Source organism: Chiloscyllium plagiosum, chromosome 26, assembly GCF_004010195.1.
Source record: "Chiloscyllium plagiosum isolate BGI_BamShark_2017 chromosome 26, ASM401019v2, whole genome shotgun sequence".
Taxonomy (NCBI): Eukaryota; Metazoa; Chordata; class Chondrichthyes; order Orectolobiformes; family Hemiscylliidae; genus Chiloscyllium; species Chiloscyllium plagiosum.
Genome location: NC_057735.1, coordinates 7976544 through 7995202, shown reverse-complemented (window position 1 = coordinate 7995202; position 18659 = coordinate 7976544). Strand labels below are relative to the sequence as shown.

The following is an 18659-nucleotide window of genomic DNA, read 5'->3' as shown; positions in this document are numbered from 1 at the left end:
CTATCTCATGTCCCCGTTTTGCCCTCCTGATTTCCCTCTTAAGTATACTCCTACTTTCTTTTTACTCTTCTAAGGATTCACTCGATCTATCCTGTCTATACCTGACATATGCTTCCTTCTTTTTCTTAACCAAACCCTCAATTTCTTTAGTCATCCAGCATTCCCTATACCTACCAGCCTTCCCTTTCATTCTGACAGGAATATACCATTAGGTTGAAATCAGATGTGGGGACATTTTTATTTCTTTAGTCATCCAGCATTCCCTATACCTACCAGCCTTCCCTTTCATTCTGACAGGAATATACCATTAGGTTGAAATCAGATGTGGGGACATTTTTACTCGATCATCTCAATTAGATCTCAATGTATGCTGGAGGATAGTGGAAGCAGATTCAATGTTAATTTTCTCATGGAATTGGATATAATTTGAAAGAAAAAATAATGCAGAGATCTGGGGAAACAATGGGAAATTGGGACAAACTGTTACTTTTTTCAGATGAATAGCCCGCGCATTTCAAGGCTCCTTCATGATTCTGCACAGCTCTATGCCACACCAAAAAGTAAATTTGTTTACAAACTAATAGAATGCTTGGAAATAGAATAAATCATTGAGCTGAGGTTGCTGCTGAAGCACAGGAGCCAACTTGCATTTTGCAAACACCCTGAAGCAGCAATGCATTTATGATTTGATCATCTCTTTTGCAACATGGGTGGCGGGAAAAATATCGGCAGGGACAGTGGGCAGAAGCCACATTTTCTTCTTTGTGACAACACCCTTTATATTAACCTGAGAGGGAAGACTGAGCCTTGGGTTAACATCTCAACCAAAGGACAGTCAGAATATGTCTTTTAGCAGCCCGATGTCATTGCCACATTAGGACAGTTGCAGCACTGGTGAGGGTGTGGGATAAAACTTGAGCCAATTAAACAGTGAGACAGTGTGTGACACTAAACCTGCCAACAGCAGAATGGTGACTTGTATATACATCTCCACCCACTGGACAATGACATGCATTGGGAAATACAGTTTAGACTTACCGTTCTCCCGTTCCTTTATCGCCCTTAGATTTCCGTTGTCAGGAAACTTTTGCTGCAATGAGAAAATTGCAGGATATTGGTGGACAGCCTCAGCAATACTTAGACCTGTTGAGTGCCAAATCTTAACCAATTTGCCATTTGATAACATATAGAGTAAAACAGTATGCAAACTATGTTTGTAAACTAAACTAGTCCCACTTGCCTGCACTTGGTCCATATCCCTCAAAACTTTTCCTATTCATGTACTTACCCTAATGTCTTTCAAACTTTGTAACAGTTCCTGCAACCATCACTTCCTCTGGCAATTCATTCCACACACGAACAACTCTCCATGTAAAAATATTGCCCCTCTTCCTTTTTAAATCTTTCTCCTCTCACCTTAAAAATATATCCCCTAGTTTTGAACTCACCTACCCTTGGGAAAAGATCCTTGTTATTCACATTGTCTACGCTCCTCTTGATTTTATGAACTTGTATACGGTTGTCTCTCAATCTCCTACACTCCAGTGAAAAAAGTCCAAGATTTTCTGATCCAGTTTTATATTACAAACCATCCGTGCCCAGCAACATCCTAGTAAATGTTTTCTAAATTCTTTCCACTTTAATAATATCCTTTATTATTAGGGCAACCAGCACTGCATACAGTACTCCAAAGAGGACTCACCAACGTCCTGTAAAACCTCAATATGACATTCCAATTCTTATACTCAAAGGTAAGGAGAAATGAGGGCAAGCATGCGAAACGCCTTCTTAACCACCCTGTCTACCTGTGACGCAAATTTCATAGAATTATGTACCTGAACCTTAGGACTCTCTGTTCTGCAACACCATCCTGGCCCCAACCATTAATTACATAAGTCCTGTCCTTGCTTGTACTTCCAAAATGCAATATCTCACATTTATCCAAATTAAACTCCACCTTCCACTCCACAGCCCATTGATCCAATTGACCAAGATCTTTTTGTACTCTTCGATAACCTTCTTCACTGTCCAATATACCACCAATGTTGTTGTCATCTGCAAACTTACTAACTATGCCTCCTATATTCTCATCCAAATCGTTTATATAAATATCAAACAAAAGTGGACCCAATACTGATCCCTGTGGAACACTGTTGGTCACAGCTCTCCAACCTAAAAAAAACACCCTCCACCAATACCCTCTGTCTCCTACCATAAAGCTAATTTTGTATCCAACTGGCAAGCTCACTCTGAATCACGTGTGATCTAACTTTACCAATTAGTCTACTATGGTTGCTAGCCCTCTCCCAGTGAATGTTAGTCATTTACAAAACCTGCTTAACCATAAGACCATCAGACATAGGAGCAGAGGTGGGCCCTCAGTCCATTGAGTCTGCTCCAACATTCAATGAGATCATGGCCAATCTGATAATCCTTAAGTGCACTTTCCTACTTTTACTCCAAAACCCTTAGTGATTCAAAATCTGTCTAGCTCAACCTTGTATGTTTTGAATGATCCCAGCCTCGTCAGACTTCTGCGGTAAAGCATTCCATACATTCACAACATTCTGAGAGAAAATAAGGTGTAGTCGTTCTTCTGAGATTATACCCTCCAGTCCTATACTCTCCAACAAGACTCTTCCTTTCCACATCTGCCCTCAGAATGTTTCAATAAAATTGTCTCATTTTTCTATATTCTAATGAGTACAGGTCTTATCTACTCAACATCTCCTCAAAAGGCAGTCTGACTATTTCCATGTCAGCTTTGTGAACCTGCTCTGGATTCCCTCTAATGCCTGTATATCTTTCCTTAGATAAGGAGCCTAAAACTATTCTCAGTATTCTAGCTCACTAGTGCCCTAAAATTTTTTTCTACATTTATACTCCATTCTGTTTGAAATAAAGGTAAACATTCAATTTTCTTTCCCTATTACCCCCTTAAGTTGGATGCTAGTTTTATGTGATTCATGGATAAGAACTCTTGATTTAAATACCTTAATGAGAATTTCATGTCACACCAAAGTTTAATTTGGAATAGAATCTCCACAGTATGAAAACAGGCCATTCAGCCCAACAATTCCACACCAATCCTACCACTCAGATCAATCCCCCACCCTATAACCTTGTATTCCTATGGCTAATGTACACATCCCTGAACACAATGGGTAATTTATCTTGGCCAACCCATCTAACTTGCACATCTTTGGACTTTGGGAGGAAACCAACTCAGACACTGGAAGAACATGCAAACTCCATACAGCCTGTCGCTCGGGGTTGGAATCGAGCCCTGGTCCCTAGTCATGTGAGGTAGTAGTGCTAACCACTGAGCCACTGTTTTTATGCTAGGTAGCTCGCTCATGAGGTGTGGTCACTGCTAACGAGGCAGAAACGTGGAAGAAGGGGACTGAGAAGCAACTGATGAGAAGATGGCGCCAATGAGGAGAGGGAGTTGACTCCTGGTCTCTGTGTTCTGCTGACAGAAAGGAAAGAGTGACCAGTTTGCTTTGTCATAAGCAGGAGGAAGGAGAAGCGTGTGATATATTTTAAGGAAACTACAGAATTGAAAATTTTGTCAAATTTTACCTGGTTTCTGTGTCGTGGTCTTCCAAGTCTTTATTCCACAATCTTTGCTTCAGCCTCTGTAACAAATAGAAACCAGATCACGTTAAGTCCAGAGGTGGCACCGAGATAATTTTCTCCTAATCCTTCCTCTCTTCACTCTCACATAACCTTTCTCAGCCAGCAGGATTCTACAGATGGCATGGCATGGTTCCAGTTTAAGTGCAGTATTCCATTAACCATCTGACCATGGTGACCCCATCTATCCTGTTGCTAATGTCCATTCCTGACAAGGGTAGTAGTCAGCATGGCATTAATGATGACAGCCCTGACCAAAATAATGTCCCAGAATCCAAGAAGCACAAATTCCTGAGAGAAATTCTGAAAGCAACAAATTGAACTGCACATCTTTGATGCTTTTCATGAATGTGGAGGAGTACAAGATAATGTATAAAGGTGAGCTCATCAGTAAGCCAGTTTCCTGTTATGTCACAGACAATAATGAACTACTTTTCTTTATACTTCTGTGGAATGTGGGTGCCATTGGCAAGATCAGCATCTGTTGCCCATCCTTAATTACCCTTCTGATAAATGAAATGGCTGAGTCATCCACATTGCAGTGGGTCTGGAGTTACACTTAGGCCAGACCTGGTAAGGATGGTAGATGCCCAAAAGGAAAGTAGTGGCAATTGATGATACTCATCATGGTCACCGCTACTGAGGCGAGTTTTCAATTCCTGGTTGCTACAGAGTCATACAGCACAGAAACAGAACCTAAGGTCCACCCACCCAATGCTGACCATGTCCCAAACTAAACTACTCCCACCTGTCTGCACTTGGCCCATATGACTTCAAACCTTTCTGAGTCATGAACTTATCCAAATGCCTTTTAAATACTGCAGCTGTACCTGCATCCACCACTTTTTCTGGCAGTTCATTCCACACATGAACCTCTTGCAGTGCAAAAAAGTTGCCCTTTGTGTCCTTTTTAAGTCTTTCACCTCTCACCTTAAAAATATACCCCCTAGTTATGAACTCCCCATCCTAGGGAAAAGACCCTTATGTATGCCCCTCAGGATTTTATAAACGTTTAGTTTTCATTGAATTTAAATTCCACCCACTGCTGTAGTGGGACCTGAACCCATGTTCCCTGAACATAATTCTGAGCCTCTACATGATTAGCCTAGTGACGTTGACATTACAGTACCATCTCCCCTCACTAATATCACTGACAAGTTAGTGAAACAGAATTAAACCACTTTCTTCACTTGTTCTCTGGCTGGGTCTACCCAACTCTAATATTGCTTGATAAAATGGAGGTGAGCCACTTTTTTGAATGCAACTAAGTGGCTAGCTTGTCAGTCAGTGTCAGCCAAGTTATTCAGGGTTGGGAGTCATTTTGTAGGCCAAGTAATAACAGCAGGTTTCTTTCCCTAAAGGGCACTTTGAATGAAATAATGCTTTTCACAATAATCTACTAGCTTCACATTCACCACCAATACCATCAGCTTTCTTTGAATGGAACCAAGATTGTCCAACTGCAATGGAATTTGACCTCAGAGGATTAGCCCAAACACTAGTATGAGTATCATGACCATTCTACCCCTCCCCTTTGTCGAGCAGTGCCCTGTTATAGTTCATCAGCCTAGAAAATGCTTTGAAACACACAATCATATACAACCTCGGCTTCCCCATCATTTTTCATTTATCCACATTCAGCCTCTTTATCTTTATTTTGGGTAAATTCAAATAATGTTGCTGTGAAAAAAGCAGTTCAGCACATGCCTGACTGTACTGAAGCAGTTGGATACTGTGCATTCAGAAGGTCTGTTTGTTGGCAAGGATATCTTAAGGTTATGCCAGGGTAACATTCCAAACTATATCTGACTGCTTTATACACTGTACTGGAGGAGATAGAGCTGGAATACTTGGAAAGGAATTTCCAGACAGCCATAAAATATAGGAGCAGAATTACACCATTTGGCCCATCCTGTCTGCTCTGCCATTCCATCCTAGCTGATGAAGTTTTCATTTAAGACAGTTGATGACAAGCTGCCAACAACAGGACAGTGGAAATTGGGAAGATGCAAGTGAGCAGAATAGCAGGAGCAGTGGGCTGTGAAGCTTGAGGTGGTTACCGAGATGGGGAGAGGCAGGACCACAGAGGCTATGGAGAATTTTAATCTGAACTGGAAGACGATGCAAGCCAGCAGTGACAGCATCATTTGTGAGCATTCAAGCAGGTATTACGCTATCCTACTCCAACCAGTGGATCATTACAGAAGGTTGTGGAATGTCTGGAAGCTGATAAATTGTTGCTAGGGAATTAAGGGAACAAGATTGACAGGCTTGAGGTACCCTGAGGTGTGACTGCAGATGTAGTCTCTGCCCTCAATCTCACTGTCTTGCTTGTCAAAACATGACGTGCTTTGTGTTTGCTATGGAAACTCTAGCACAGTGCAGGACTTGCTGGCTGACTGATGTTTTTGTGAGTCATGAACTTGCTTTTTCAGTCTGTGCGAGTGGGCCACACTCCACCCAAAGAGGAGCAACAAAAAAGAGAGCAGATTGTAGCCTATGATGACAACATCAGATTTTCTATAGCCCGCACTTCCTTCTACACATACTGTTTTGAATTCAGACCAACTACACTGGTCCCAGATCAGATCCCTACAGAAACCTAAGAGCAACTTGCCTTTTTAAAGCACTTCAGGAGGGGTGACCAATAACATGGCTGAGTGATGGGTTTAAGGATGATCTTATAAGTGGAGCAGGAGACGGAGAGGTCATAGGGATTATGGAACAGATTCAACAATGTGCTGTCCAAGGTGCAGTGGGTGTTGGTGGAACAAAGGGAGTACTCATAAGCAGGTAGACTCAGGGCATGGGAATTCAGGTGGGGATTTTAGGACTGAAAGGGGTTATAGAGGGGCAAGGTCATGAGAATCATTTTATATTTGAGATGTTAGGAGAATGAGACCCAATATAGGCCAGTGAGCAAGGACACTGCCCTATAACATAGAGAGTGAAGAATTAAGTTACATTAACAACAAGCCTATGCAAACAACTGCTCAAGGATTAGCTGAGCTGTCTTTTTCATTTGATATGACCCTCTTTACTCTCCATAGTGACACTGGGTAACTAGGGTGAATAGGTAACCTTGCTGTCCACCATTGTTAGGACACAGATGATATCAAACAAGTCTATTTCTGTTATTTATGGAGCATTTTTGCACCTTTTTGATCAGGTATATCACAATCCCCCACCACTTATTGTGGCATTGTGGTTATGGCATTGGACAAGTAATCCAGTAAGCCCAGGCTGATGCACTGGGGAAATGGTTCAAATCCCATATTGACAGCTGATGGAAACTCAATTCAATTAACAAGAATCTGAACTTGAAACTTAGTCTTCGAATTTGTGACCATGAAATGATGATTCACTGCTGTAGAAATCCATCTGGTTCACTAATGGTGTTCTATGAAGGATATCTACCATCCTTACTTGGCCTAGCCCACAGACCCACAGCAATGTGATTGACACTTAACCATCTGAAATGACCTAGAAAAGCAAGGGCAATTAGGGATGACGGAACAAACACTGCTCTTGCCAGTGACTTCCACATCCCATGACAATAATAAAGAAAGACACCCCCACAGAAGTAGCAAGGACTAGCAGACAGCTGGTGGAGTGATTCAGAATTCACATTTACAGTACCCTCAGGGCATCTAGAAAATGTAGACTGGAAATCTTCACTTGGAGTGGATATCATTTGAACTTCCAATATGTTCCATTCATTTCTCCTTGGCTTCAGTTGACTTTCATCGACATGGAAGTCTATATTCCACCACACCCCTCACCGGCCAATGGAACATTCCCCTCCCCCCATTTCCCCATGGTTTCAACCTGCTATTAAATACCATCAAATGTGTCTCTCCCAGCTTTGGCTTTTGCTCCACGTTCTGAAAGGCAAATTTAGCTCCCCTGAGTTATTAGTTCTTTTCGCAGTGACTAAATGAAACCCAATAGAAGCTTAAGATGGAACATGGGAGTCATGTCAGATTAAGAAGTGAAGAGAACAACTTCTTACCCTTATCTTGAAGTGCGAATGAACGAGTGCAGAGAGTGTGAGAACCAGTGCAACAGCAGTTCCTATGAATAGATATTGAAATAAGTGGGTGTTTGTGTGCTGCTTGTCTTCATGTAGACCAGCTTTTCCTGCAGCACCAGTAGGTTTACTGAGAGTCTGTGATGGAGATGCAGCAGAGATTGATGCAGGCTGCATATTAGGTACAGTACTTCCACCATTATTAACCTCTGTTTGCATTAAATTGCCAGTGCTGTTATGTGGGTCATCAGTCGTGCTGCCAAACAAGGGATCCTTTTTAGTAACAGTGCTTTTGTCTTCTGTGAGTACGTTGGTCACTGCAGACGTGGCTTCTGTGCTGGGAATAAGCTTGTAACCCGTCACACTCTGTATAGGAGACATCAAGGAGCAGAAAGGCTCTGGTGTGCTGACATTATACAAAGGTTTTGTGGGAGAGTCTCTGTAAAGATAGCTTGAATGTGATCCATTGTGCAGGTCAATCAGGCAACAGTTTGAAGCAATGGAGATCTCAGAGGCTGTGGGAATAAATTGATTAGATTAGATTACTTACAGTGTGGAAACAGGCCTTTCAGCCAAACAAGTCCACACTGACCCGCCAAAGCGCAACCCTCCAGATCCATTCCCCTACATTTACCCCTTCGCCTAACACTACGGGCAATTTAGCATAGCCAATTCACCTAACCTGCACAACTTTGGACTGTGGGAGGAAACTGGAGCACCCAGAGGAGACCCACGCAGACACTGCGAGAATGTGCAAACTCCACACAGTCAGTCGCCTGAGGCGGGAATTGAACCCGGGTCTCTGGTGCTGTGAGGCAGCAGTGCTCACCACTAAAGTTGAGTACATTAATTACTTGGAAGAATGTTTTCTTTAAGATATTTGTCCACGTTCTTGAGCTGCTTTAAAGATTCTTTTCTGTCTAATTGGCTCATCCCCGTAATGAGTCCTTCACAGGACATCATCCATAGAGGAACAGTACAATAAATGTATAGACCATGGTTAAAATCACTAGAAAGGATACTAACTGTCCCAATTTCAACAAACATTAACAGAAAGGAAATAATGTTGGTGAGATGGTGGCCATAAAGATTGAGAGCTGGAGAGAATAGCAGAGTTCAGTAGATAACACGATAAAGGACAATATTGTAGAGACTGGACCATGTACAATTGAAGAGATGGGGACTTTTATCCCTTTGTTATTTTACTGGATGTGGGTGTTGTTGGCAAGGCCAGCATTTGTTACCCATCCATAATTGCTATCGATCTGAGTGGCTTGTGGGGACATTTTAGAGGGCAGTTAAAAGTCCATCACTTTGCTGTGGGTCTGGAGTCACGTGTAGGCCAGGTAAGCAAAGTAGGTTTCCTTCCCTTTAGAGCTTTTATGGAATATATTTTTAAAACAACAATTGATGACAGCTGTCACGGTCACCATTACTGACATCAACTCTATATTCCAGATTTAATAAATAAAATTAAATCCCACCAGCTACAATGTTGAGTTTTGAACCCACATCTCCAGAGATGGAGTCTCTAGATGAATAATCCAGTGACATTGTCACTTCACCACTATCTTTCCACTTAGCCCTTCAAGCCAGTTGCATCACTCCTAGCCAATCTACAAACTAACACCATAAACTTGTAATTGGCCATATTATGTAATATTGGAAGTTAATACAGAACATTATATAAGAGAGGAGATTGTCTGGGTAGAAGATTCTGCTCAAGTGTGCCACGTTCGGGAAGGAAGACTACACAGAAAATGTACAAAGTTCACAATTAAACTTCAAAGGAAGTAAAGAAGCAGGCAGATATGGAATTGAGATAAACAGAAGTTAGTGCTTTTGAAGTAAATCTAGGAGTTATTAAACTTTGGAAATAAAGGCACACAGCAGACAAGTTTAAGAACGAGGATGAAAGCTACAAGGATATGTGGAAAGTCTAGGTAATAGCGATTATAGTTAGTTTTTCAAAGGAAGTGTAATGAATTCTCTAGAGCCGTGAAATTCAAAAGAATCCCAGTTACCTTTCAGGAGGGAAAGATAGCCCTCTGACTGCTCTGTGGCTTGTTTTACTGGGTTGCACTGGTCAAATATGTATATATAGTGATTCAAGATAGCATGGAAGTAAGCAAACAGATCACTTTTACACCCAGTAACAACCTTCGTATCTGGTTTCGAGCATTGATGGGAGTTCTGTAAAACAAAACAAGGAAGTGTTTAATTCCAATTTTTAAACAAGGCATCCTCCAAATCCCAATGTATATTTTATAGTAAACATAAACAAAGTCCAGTTAAACAAATTTATATTGGACACTTTCCAAAGAATGATAACTAAATTGATCATTTGGTATAATTCCAGCACTTCAAGCTGCTCAATTATTTCAGCTTTTGTGCAACTCTCGCATTTACTGACAGAAACTATAGGGAAAACTAGGATGCCAAACGATAGATTAACGTCTCACCTCTAACCTCCAAATTCTCTCTCCATCAGCTCCTAAAGTCTATTTGTTCTGTGATTCATTGAGAGCAAAGCTGATCTTTGATCTAACTCCATTTGGCCCATGCCTGGTCAATAAACACCTATCAATTACAAGTTTAAAATGTACTAATTTATTAACAATCTTTGTGCACAGAGGCATTTCCTAATTTTGCTCTTTAAAGAAGTGGGTCTAATTTTTAAACTTTCTCCCTTAGTTCTGCAACTGGTACTTTGGTTCTGACATGATCTCAGACTAATGCCAGTATTGCACCAAAAGTTTTAAAATTATAAGTATAGTTAACATTGTGATAATGATTTGCTTATCTTGTTTAATGAAGCTGACTGAGGGATAAATATTGGCAGGATAGTAGGGATAATTCCTCTGTGTTTCTCTGAAATAGTGCCACAGCATCTGGTACATTCACTCAGGGTCTCAGTTTAAAGCTTCACCTGAAGCACCTCTGATAGTCTCATGCTCCCTCAGTTTTTATGTGCTCAAGCCTTAGGGTGGGTTCGAAACCAAGGACCATTCTGTTCAGAGGCAAGAATTTGACTGACTGAGCTATAGCTAACATTCTAGCTTTGTTCCCTTATCTATTTCTCAAAACATTAGAACTTAAATCAAATTGCTCTTTAACCTTCAAGACTGTGGGAAATGGAAATGCAGTCAACGTAATCTCTCCTCATAATTTAACTTTAGATAGCCAAGTTGCAAACATGGTAAACCTACATTACACTCCCTTCGAGGTCAATATGTCCTTCCTAAAGAGCAGATTCCAGAATATGTATGCAGCAACTCAGATATATAACCAAATATCTTTGTGTCATGGTAGTATTTTATCTTGTAGATTGTTGTACATTAGAGGTATCTTCCACTGTGGGTCTTTACTCCTCACTTCGATTTCTCAGTATATCAAAATCTTTACTTGACCAGTTCTGCAGTATGAACATTTTTAGCCCTTTACTTTACTGATCATTGACATGTCTTACATTACAGCTTACATATATTGATAAATGTAAGTTTCACTTTGCTATTTTACTTAATGTAACAAAGCAATAACAAAGTATAATCATGGATAACAATTAAACCAGTCACAGAAACAACAAAGGAATAACCTAGATGTCAGCAGTTCACTAACAATTCATTAAAATGTAAATGAAGACTGGTTTCTTTCAGTGACAATATTTTGAGATACAGTATCTGCTGAAATTTGAATTCAATGAAACTTGAATAAAAGCAAGTCTCCTGAAACTATGTAACTTACCATCATCATTTACTATAAAATCTCATTAATGTCCTTTAGGGAGGAAAATGCAGCAATGCAATTGATACTTAACTGCCCCATGGGCAAATGAGGATGGAAAACGAGTACTGGCCTCGCCAGATATGCTCATGTCTCATGAATGAAGTTTCAAAAAAGAGATATCATTTTCTTTAGTTAGGTGGGTAGGGGGCCTCTATATCAAAACACAACAATCTTAAACTGAGTTCAAATTCATGAATCAAATCGGAGAACACGTGAATGAATTAAAACAAAAGTTAAAATCAAAATTAATCAAATTAAAGGGACTCAGAAGATTTGAAATGGATATGAGGAGGAAAGAAAATTCAGAGATAAGACTGGCTATCCGGTTTGGAGAAAATTTGGGTCCTGAATCAATCGGCCAGCTGCCTGGGATTCATGACCTCTAATCATGGCAGCCACATAAAGATTTCTACTCATTTTGACCCTGTGTTAAGATTATGACTCTGTGACCTTCATCACCAAGAGTGTCTACTCCCAGTTATGTAACATCAATTGTCTCCACCCCTACCTTTCAGTTCATATGCTCAATTTTTATATGCAATCATCCAGGTCTCTGTTGGCTCTACATTTACTGTGTTGTACCCTCCCATGCTGTTTTGCAAACTTCAGCTCATCCAGACCTCTGCTGCTTGTATCCTAACTCACACTAAGTGCTGGTTCACCAGTTTGCATCAGTCTGGCAATGTCTCTGTTCCAAAATTCTCCCCCTTGTTTTCAAATCCTTCCCTCACGATAAACTACCTCAAAGCCTCAATCTAAATGCCTGGAGATCTCGTATTTTTCTCCTATTCTGGCCTCTTGCATATCCTTGATTTTCGTCACTTTATCATCAGCTGCTGAGGTCTTCAGCTACGAAATTCCTCTCTCCCATAATCTCGTTTCTCCTTTAAAGTACTCCTGCAAACTCCAGGCTCTGTCATGTTTGTCAAATTACAGTCCCATCAATCAACCTTGTATTAGTTTTTACATGAAAAGGTCAAGGCACCATATTCTACCAGAATATCAAGCTGCTCCCTCATTAGAGAGAGAGAACTGGGTCACTGCACCTCAGGTGAGGAGAGAGATTGAAGGGGTGGTGAGTCCTTCACAGAAACTCAGTACAGAAGTTGAATCCATGCTATCAGCATAACTCTGTATTGCAAATTTGCTGTCCAGCTAACTGACCTCCTATGCTATGCTTGTTTATATACACTGCAGCAATAAACTATGTGTATCTGGTAGATACTGACCCGAGCTTGTAAGCTGTATCCCTGTATGGGTGTTCAGGTAGCGAGAATGCTAAATCCATGCAATGTGAGCAACATATATGCTGTCACTGTAGCACAATAGCCTCTGTAAGTAGTGGTGACAGATTTCCTTCCAGATAGAACTGTGGCCTCTCTGCAAATAGCAGTCCTGCTGCTGCATAATTTAGGGGCTCCCTCTCTTATAGCATTGCTGTTAATGCAACTCCCTCTTCATATACAAACAACGCAGTCATGATTGTGCCTCCCACAGGAACTCTCAGGTATTAAAGAAGGGCTTGTGGTACTCACTGGATTTGGCCAGTTCAGTCGAATGCTGAGGTACATTCCCTACGCAAAAGACAACAGGGAATTCTGGGAGAAAGTATCACATGATTTGGCATGAATGCTGCAGTTGAGTCAGAAGGATCACACGGAGAGATGGGGGCCTGTCAACATAGCTATTCCTCTCACTGACTTGGCACTTAAATCTTGAGACTCACTGATAAAAGATTAGAGTAACGCTGGAAAAGCAGAGCAGGTCAGGTAGCATCCGAGGAGTAGGAAAATCGACGTTTTGGGCGCACACACACACACAAGAGGCAAACAAATGAAACATTGTAGTCAGGCACACAGTAAGGAAATAAATTCTTTCTCTGGAATGCTTTGTATATATTGACAGTCAGAAGCAGGACTTAAATGGTATGACAGTAAAAAAAAGGCAGGGTCTGAAGCAAATGCAATAGTGATTGAGAGTAGTTTATTGCAGTAATGGCCACAGATCAAGCAAGACTCCAAATATAGTTGAAGTTCTCTCAAAACAATGATTGATGCATTATCCTTCCTGACTGCTCTCCATGAAGCCTTAGTTATTTTATCTTCATCTTTCTCCTTCTCTTCTGCAATTGACCAGATCAATATCCTTGATTCACCAACCCATAGGACTCCCCTCCCCTTCTTTTTCAGAAACATTATTTTACAATTCAAAAATGATTTTTGGATCATTTCTCAGGTCTATGGAACACGATCCCACCTATCCTATGGTAGAATAATGGCTGTAAAATGTCAGATTTCCACAATGGATGTGTGTGTGTGTGTGTGTGTGTTGGGGGGTGGTTCTTGACTGATGTTAATAACAGTCGAGAGTGTGATGCTGGAAAAGCACAACAGGAAAAGCAGCATTCAAGGAACAGGAGAATCAATGTATCGGGCAAAATTTCGGAATTCCTGATGAAGGGTTTTTGCCCGAAATGTTGATTCTCCTACTCCTCGGATGCTGCCTGACATGCTGTGCTTTTCCAGCACCACACTCTCGGCTCTGATCTGCAGCATCTGCAGTCCTCACTTTCTCCTCGTTGAAGCTAGTAGAATGTCTATGGAATTAGCTGTGCACCTGATTAACCATCTAATAACAACAACCGTACTTTGGAGGAAGGGAAAACAACATCAAAAATCGGATAATGGTACCTATCATAGAGACACGAAGGAAGAAATAACTACAGGGGAAGCTCGATTATCCAAACGAGATGGGCGGGCACTATTCGGTTAATCGATTAAATGCCTTTCCTCTGGGGGTCGGAGTTTTTAAAGTCTGCTCCCCATTCAGGAGACTGCAGCAGCACACAGCATGCGAACTCCTGCCTCCAACACCGCGCCCCACACACCTCCAGAACCCCGTCCAACCCCACCCCCCCAACCGCGTTCAACATCATTCCCTGCCCCTGCCCCCAACTGCGTCCAATATCGGTGACCCTCGCCTCCGTCCACCCCCGCCCCCTCTCCGGGGCTGCCCTGTACAGGACAATGTTGGAGAGATTATCTGGGGAAGGGGGGTTTTAGGGCATACCCCTTTGTAGAACTCCAGGGAAAGTGGGAGAGAGAGAGAGGGCGGAGGTCAGTCATTTGGAGACGGTGCCTGTTTAATCACTGTAAACAAAAGGTGCGAAACACGTCTTTGATGTAATGTTTCTAGCAGGACCTCGAGATCTCCTTCTGACAATCCGATTTTTGGATAATTGGTATTCAGATAATCGAGGTTCCCCTGTACATTGTGCATTTTCAAAGCATTCTCAGTGGCAGCGTTAAAAATGAGAATTCTGGAGTGAACAGCATGGAAGCAGCCAAGTGCCCATTTCAAATGGGTGAGTGTCACTCAGAGAGTTGTCTCTCAAGAATGGAGGGAATTCTTGAAGGAGACTTGGTAGCATCTAACTGCCCACTGGACACTTATGTGGCTGTCTGACTCAACAATACCTATGCACCACCTACAAGGGCCTGCTTCCAAGAGCTATTGAAGAATGTAAGAAATAGGAGCAGGAGTAGACCAGAAGGTCTCTCACGTCTGCTCTGCCATTCAATACGATCACAGTTTACAAATGCCCTTAACTCTACCTTCTCCCTCTATCCTCCTTGTGCTCAATTCCCCTGAAATTTTTTTAAAAACTACCGATCTCCATTTTTAATATATTCATCATGGAACATCGACAGTCCTCGGAGGTAGAGATTTCCAAAAAGTCACTGGCTTCTGAGTGAAGCAATTTTCCTCCATTCAGTCACTGGGCTTTGGGGTAATCCTGTTTTAACATTGCTTAATAAGACAATAGCAAGAAAGATAAACACATACTTCATCAGAACAATGTGTGTGAAGTATATTCAGGAATGTCACCACTTGTTGAGTCAAATGGTAATTGCTTGAGTTCGTCTTAAAGTGGCTCATCAGGAGCTGAAGAGAGTTGTTGAGTTGCTCAGCAGTGACAATGATAAAACAGCGATCAGTCTGTAGGGAAGAAAATAATAAAATAATTAAAAATTGATAGGAGTAAGAAACAAGAGCTCTCATTATGACCATAAAATCAGGGTGAAGTGAGCCAGTGATCCTGAGCCAGGCCCTAACACTTGGATTGGGGTCTTGCAGATTCAAAAGGCACCAGGTTGGATTCACAAGATCAAAACGTACAAAGTAGGACCAGGAGTAAGTCATTCGGTCCTTCAATATGATCATGCCTGATCATCCAACTCTGTACCTTGTTCCCTCTTTCTCTACATCCCGTTTGATCAATTTAGCCCAAAGAACTATATCTAACTACAATCCATTCAATGGTTAGTCCTCAACTGCTTTTTGCTAAGGCATAGAATTCCACAGGTAAAGAAATTTATCCTTGTGTAGTAAATTAGCAGATAACAGAACAATGTAATTGACATCTCTGTCTCTAAGGTAGAGAGGGGAAAGTTGGCAAATTTCCACATTTGATCACCATCTTGTGAGCCAACTGCCTACCTTGATTGCAAGTATGAACACCAGAACAGTAGGGCAAACTATAATGTCCCACTGTCCAATAACCTTCTGACTATAACTAAGGTTACACCTCGAATGGATAATCACAAAATGACGGTCACAGAAAGCTGTTTGGAACCACAGACCAGCAGGAGTCACCTCAGGACAAATCAAAAGGCAGGAATTGGATGCTGTGGGTTTGGAATGTATTAACAGGATGTTAAGAGACATTAACATGTGTGCCACCTTGGCTCTGTGGTAGCACTCTCAATTCTAAGACAAAAGTTTTAAAAGTTCAAATGCCACTCCAGAAAACTCAGCATATTATCTCTGCTGACACTCCAGTGCAACACTGAGGGACTGTTGCATTGTTGAATATGCAATCTTTCTTTTAATGAGGATTTTCTGTGCAGAAACTAATTTCATACATGCATGCAGAGTAAGAGCAGATGCATTCATGAAATAATTCATTTAAGCACTTTGGGATAAAAATGAAAGGAAAATGTTCTAATCTTTTTCTATGAGCCATTGTAATTGTAAATAAAATTATTTGTATCAATCTCACCAGTAACAATCAGAAATTTTGGCACCAACTTTGATTTTTGGCAAGAGGATAGAATTTTGGAACAGATTATCACTTGAACAGTTCACTACTTTCTCAAGTGCTTTTTGGGTGAAGAGGTTTATTTTCAATTCCCTATTGGATTTCTTGATAAGTGTCTAACGTTAAATGAAGCAATATTTTGACAACTTCTACCATTTAGAAGGATAAGGGAGGTAGATACATCAGAACACCATCATCATTAAGTTCTCTTCCAAGTCACACACCCATTTTGACTTGGAATTATATTGCTATTACTTCATGACTGCTGGGTGAAAATTGCTTCCTAACAGTGTTGTGTGTATACCTGCGCCATGGCTACTGAAAAGAGGTGCCACATCACCATCTTTGCAAAGGTTATTCAAGATGGGAATGAAATGTTAGCTCTGTCAGTGATGCCCACATTCCATGCAAGAATGCATTTTTTTAAAAAGCGAACCTGTAGGGTTTTAAATATTGCTATTTTGAAGTTCTAGAAATATTTGCATGATGCTAATAAAAGATATCATTTTAGTCTTGCTCATGCTAATGGCCATTCAAGGCAATAGGCCTCACTTATACTGTAGATTAGTTTAAATTTGCTGAGGAGAAGGCAAGATCAGAGTAATCATATACCTTTAGTACAGGAATGACCTAGTGCAGACACAGTTGGCCTGAAGTCATATTTGTTGAGGATCAAATCTCCTTTGATGGCAAGACCTATTTGTAACATTTGGCAGGATCTACCTGGGAACCTGGAAGTTCTCCTCCAAGCCACTCACCATCCTGATTTGGAAATATCTCACCATCTCTCAGTAGTTAGCACTGCTGCCTCACAGCGCCAGGGACCTAGGTTCAATTCCACCCTCGGGCGACTGTCTGTGTGCAGTTTGCACATTCTCCCCGTGTCTGAGTGGGTGTCCTTTGCATGTTCCAGTTTCCACCCACAGTCCAAAGATGTGCAGGTTACGTGAATTGGCCAAGCTAAATTGCCCATAGTGTTCAGGGATGTGTAAAGTAGGTGTATTAGTCAGGAATAAATGTAGAATAATGGGGAATGGGTCTGGGTGGGTTATTATTTGGAGGGTCAGTGTGGACTGGTTGGGCCAAATGGGATTCTATTCCTTCAGTACTACTGGGCGAAAAACCTGGAATTCCCTCAGGAATCCCTACAGCAGCATTATGGACTGCAGCAGTTCAGGAAGGCAGCTCACCACCATCTTATTGAGGACTTCTAAGTATGGTCAGCAAAGCCCGGTCAGTGATCCCACCATCCCAACCAAAACAAAAGGATCAGTATTGTAAAAGCCGTCATATTAAAAACAGAAAATAGTCAAACACACTGGCAAGCTAATATTTCTTGATTCCACATTTATATTGTTGCGAAATTGTATTTAGATCTTATTGCAGTGGCTTTTGTACTGCACGTTATATAGTAACATTATTCAAACTGTGAAATAGAATAATGTAAAAATAGGCTGAATTTAAATGAAACCTAATCCATGCTCATTCCCCCAAGTTTAAAAGCTGAGGGAAGTCCACCTGAAGGACCAACAGTTGGCCCACACCCATTTACCATTGGCGGCTTTTCCATTCATTGATTCCAGGAAGTACTGCTCCCCTCAGCATTAGGAAATACTGCCTCAGACAGCCGTTGACCAATCAGAGGCTGGAAGTTCTCCTGTACTGCCAGTGATATTACACAGGGCAGGGGAGGCCTTTGGTGACTGTGGGCAGTTTGTAGTGACAAGGCAAGGGAGTGGGATGGGAGAGCAGAACACAATGCCCAAGACTGGAGTCATGGCTGTGGCTTGAGGAAAAACGGGTTTGAAAAGGAGGGAACTCTCCCACTCCCCCTTCTTCCTGAGTCTGAGGAGGGTATCCACCCTTCAGTCTGAGGAGGGTATCCTGTTGATTGGTCACTTGGCATGTACCACTCTTATAAAAACTCAACATAGTGTCATAGAGATGTACAGCACAGAAACATTGGTCCAACTGATTATTAACTGTCCATGCTGACCAGATTTCCTAAATCAATCTAGTTCCATTTGTCAGCACTTGGTCTAGATCCCTTTAGACCCTTCCTAAGTGGCCTTTAAGTGGAAATTAATTGCTTACTGAAGGGCATTA

At 41.4% G+C, this 18659-nt stretch overlaps 1 protein-coding gene across 2 annotated transcripts in view; it reads right to left on the bottom strand.

The window, feature by feature from the left end:
• Positions 1–18659, bottom strand: part of LOC122563059 — a 60236-nt gene that overhangs the window by 5560 nt on the left and 36017 nt on the right. The window contains exons 4-8 of one of the 2 annotated variants that reach the window (XM_043716414.1): positions 15299–15451; positions 9691–9859; positions 7649–8181; positions 3583–3638; positions 1039–1090 (exon numbers count right to left, since the gene is read on the bottom strand). In XM_043716414.1, coding sequence (XP_043572349.1) covers positions 1063–1090; positions 3583–3638; positions 7649–8181; positions 9691–9859; positions 15299–15451 — 939 coding nt within the window. In that variant the 3' untranslated portion in view covers positions 1039–1062. Of the gene's footprint in view, positions 1–1038; positions 1091–3257; positions 3470–3582; positions 3639–7648; positions 8182–9690; positions 9860–15298; positions 15452–18659 lie in introns of those variants that run through there. The other variant, XM_043716413.1, reaches the window with a different exon arrangement.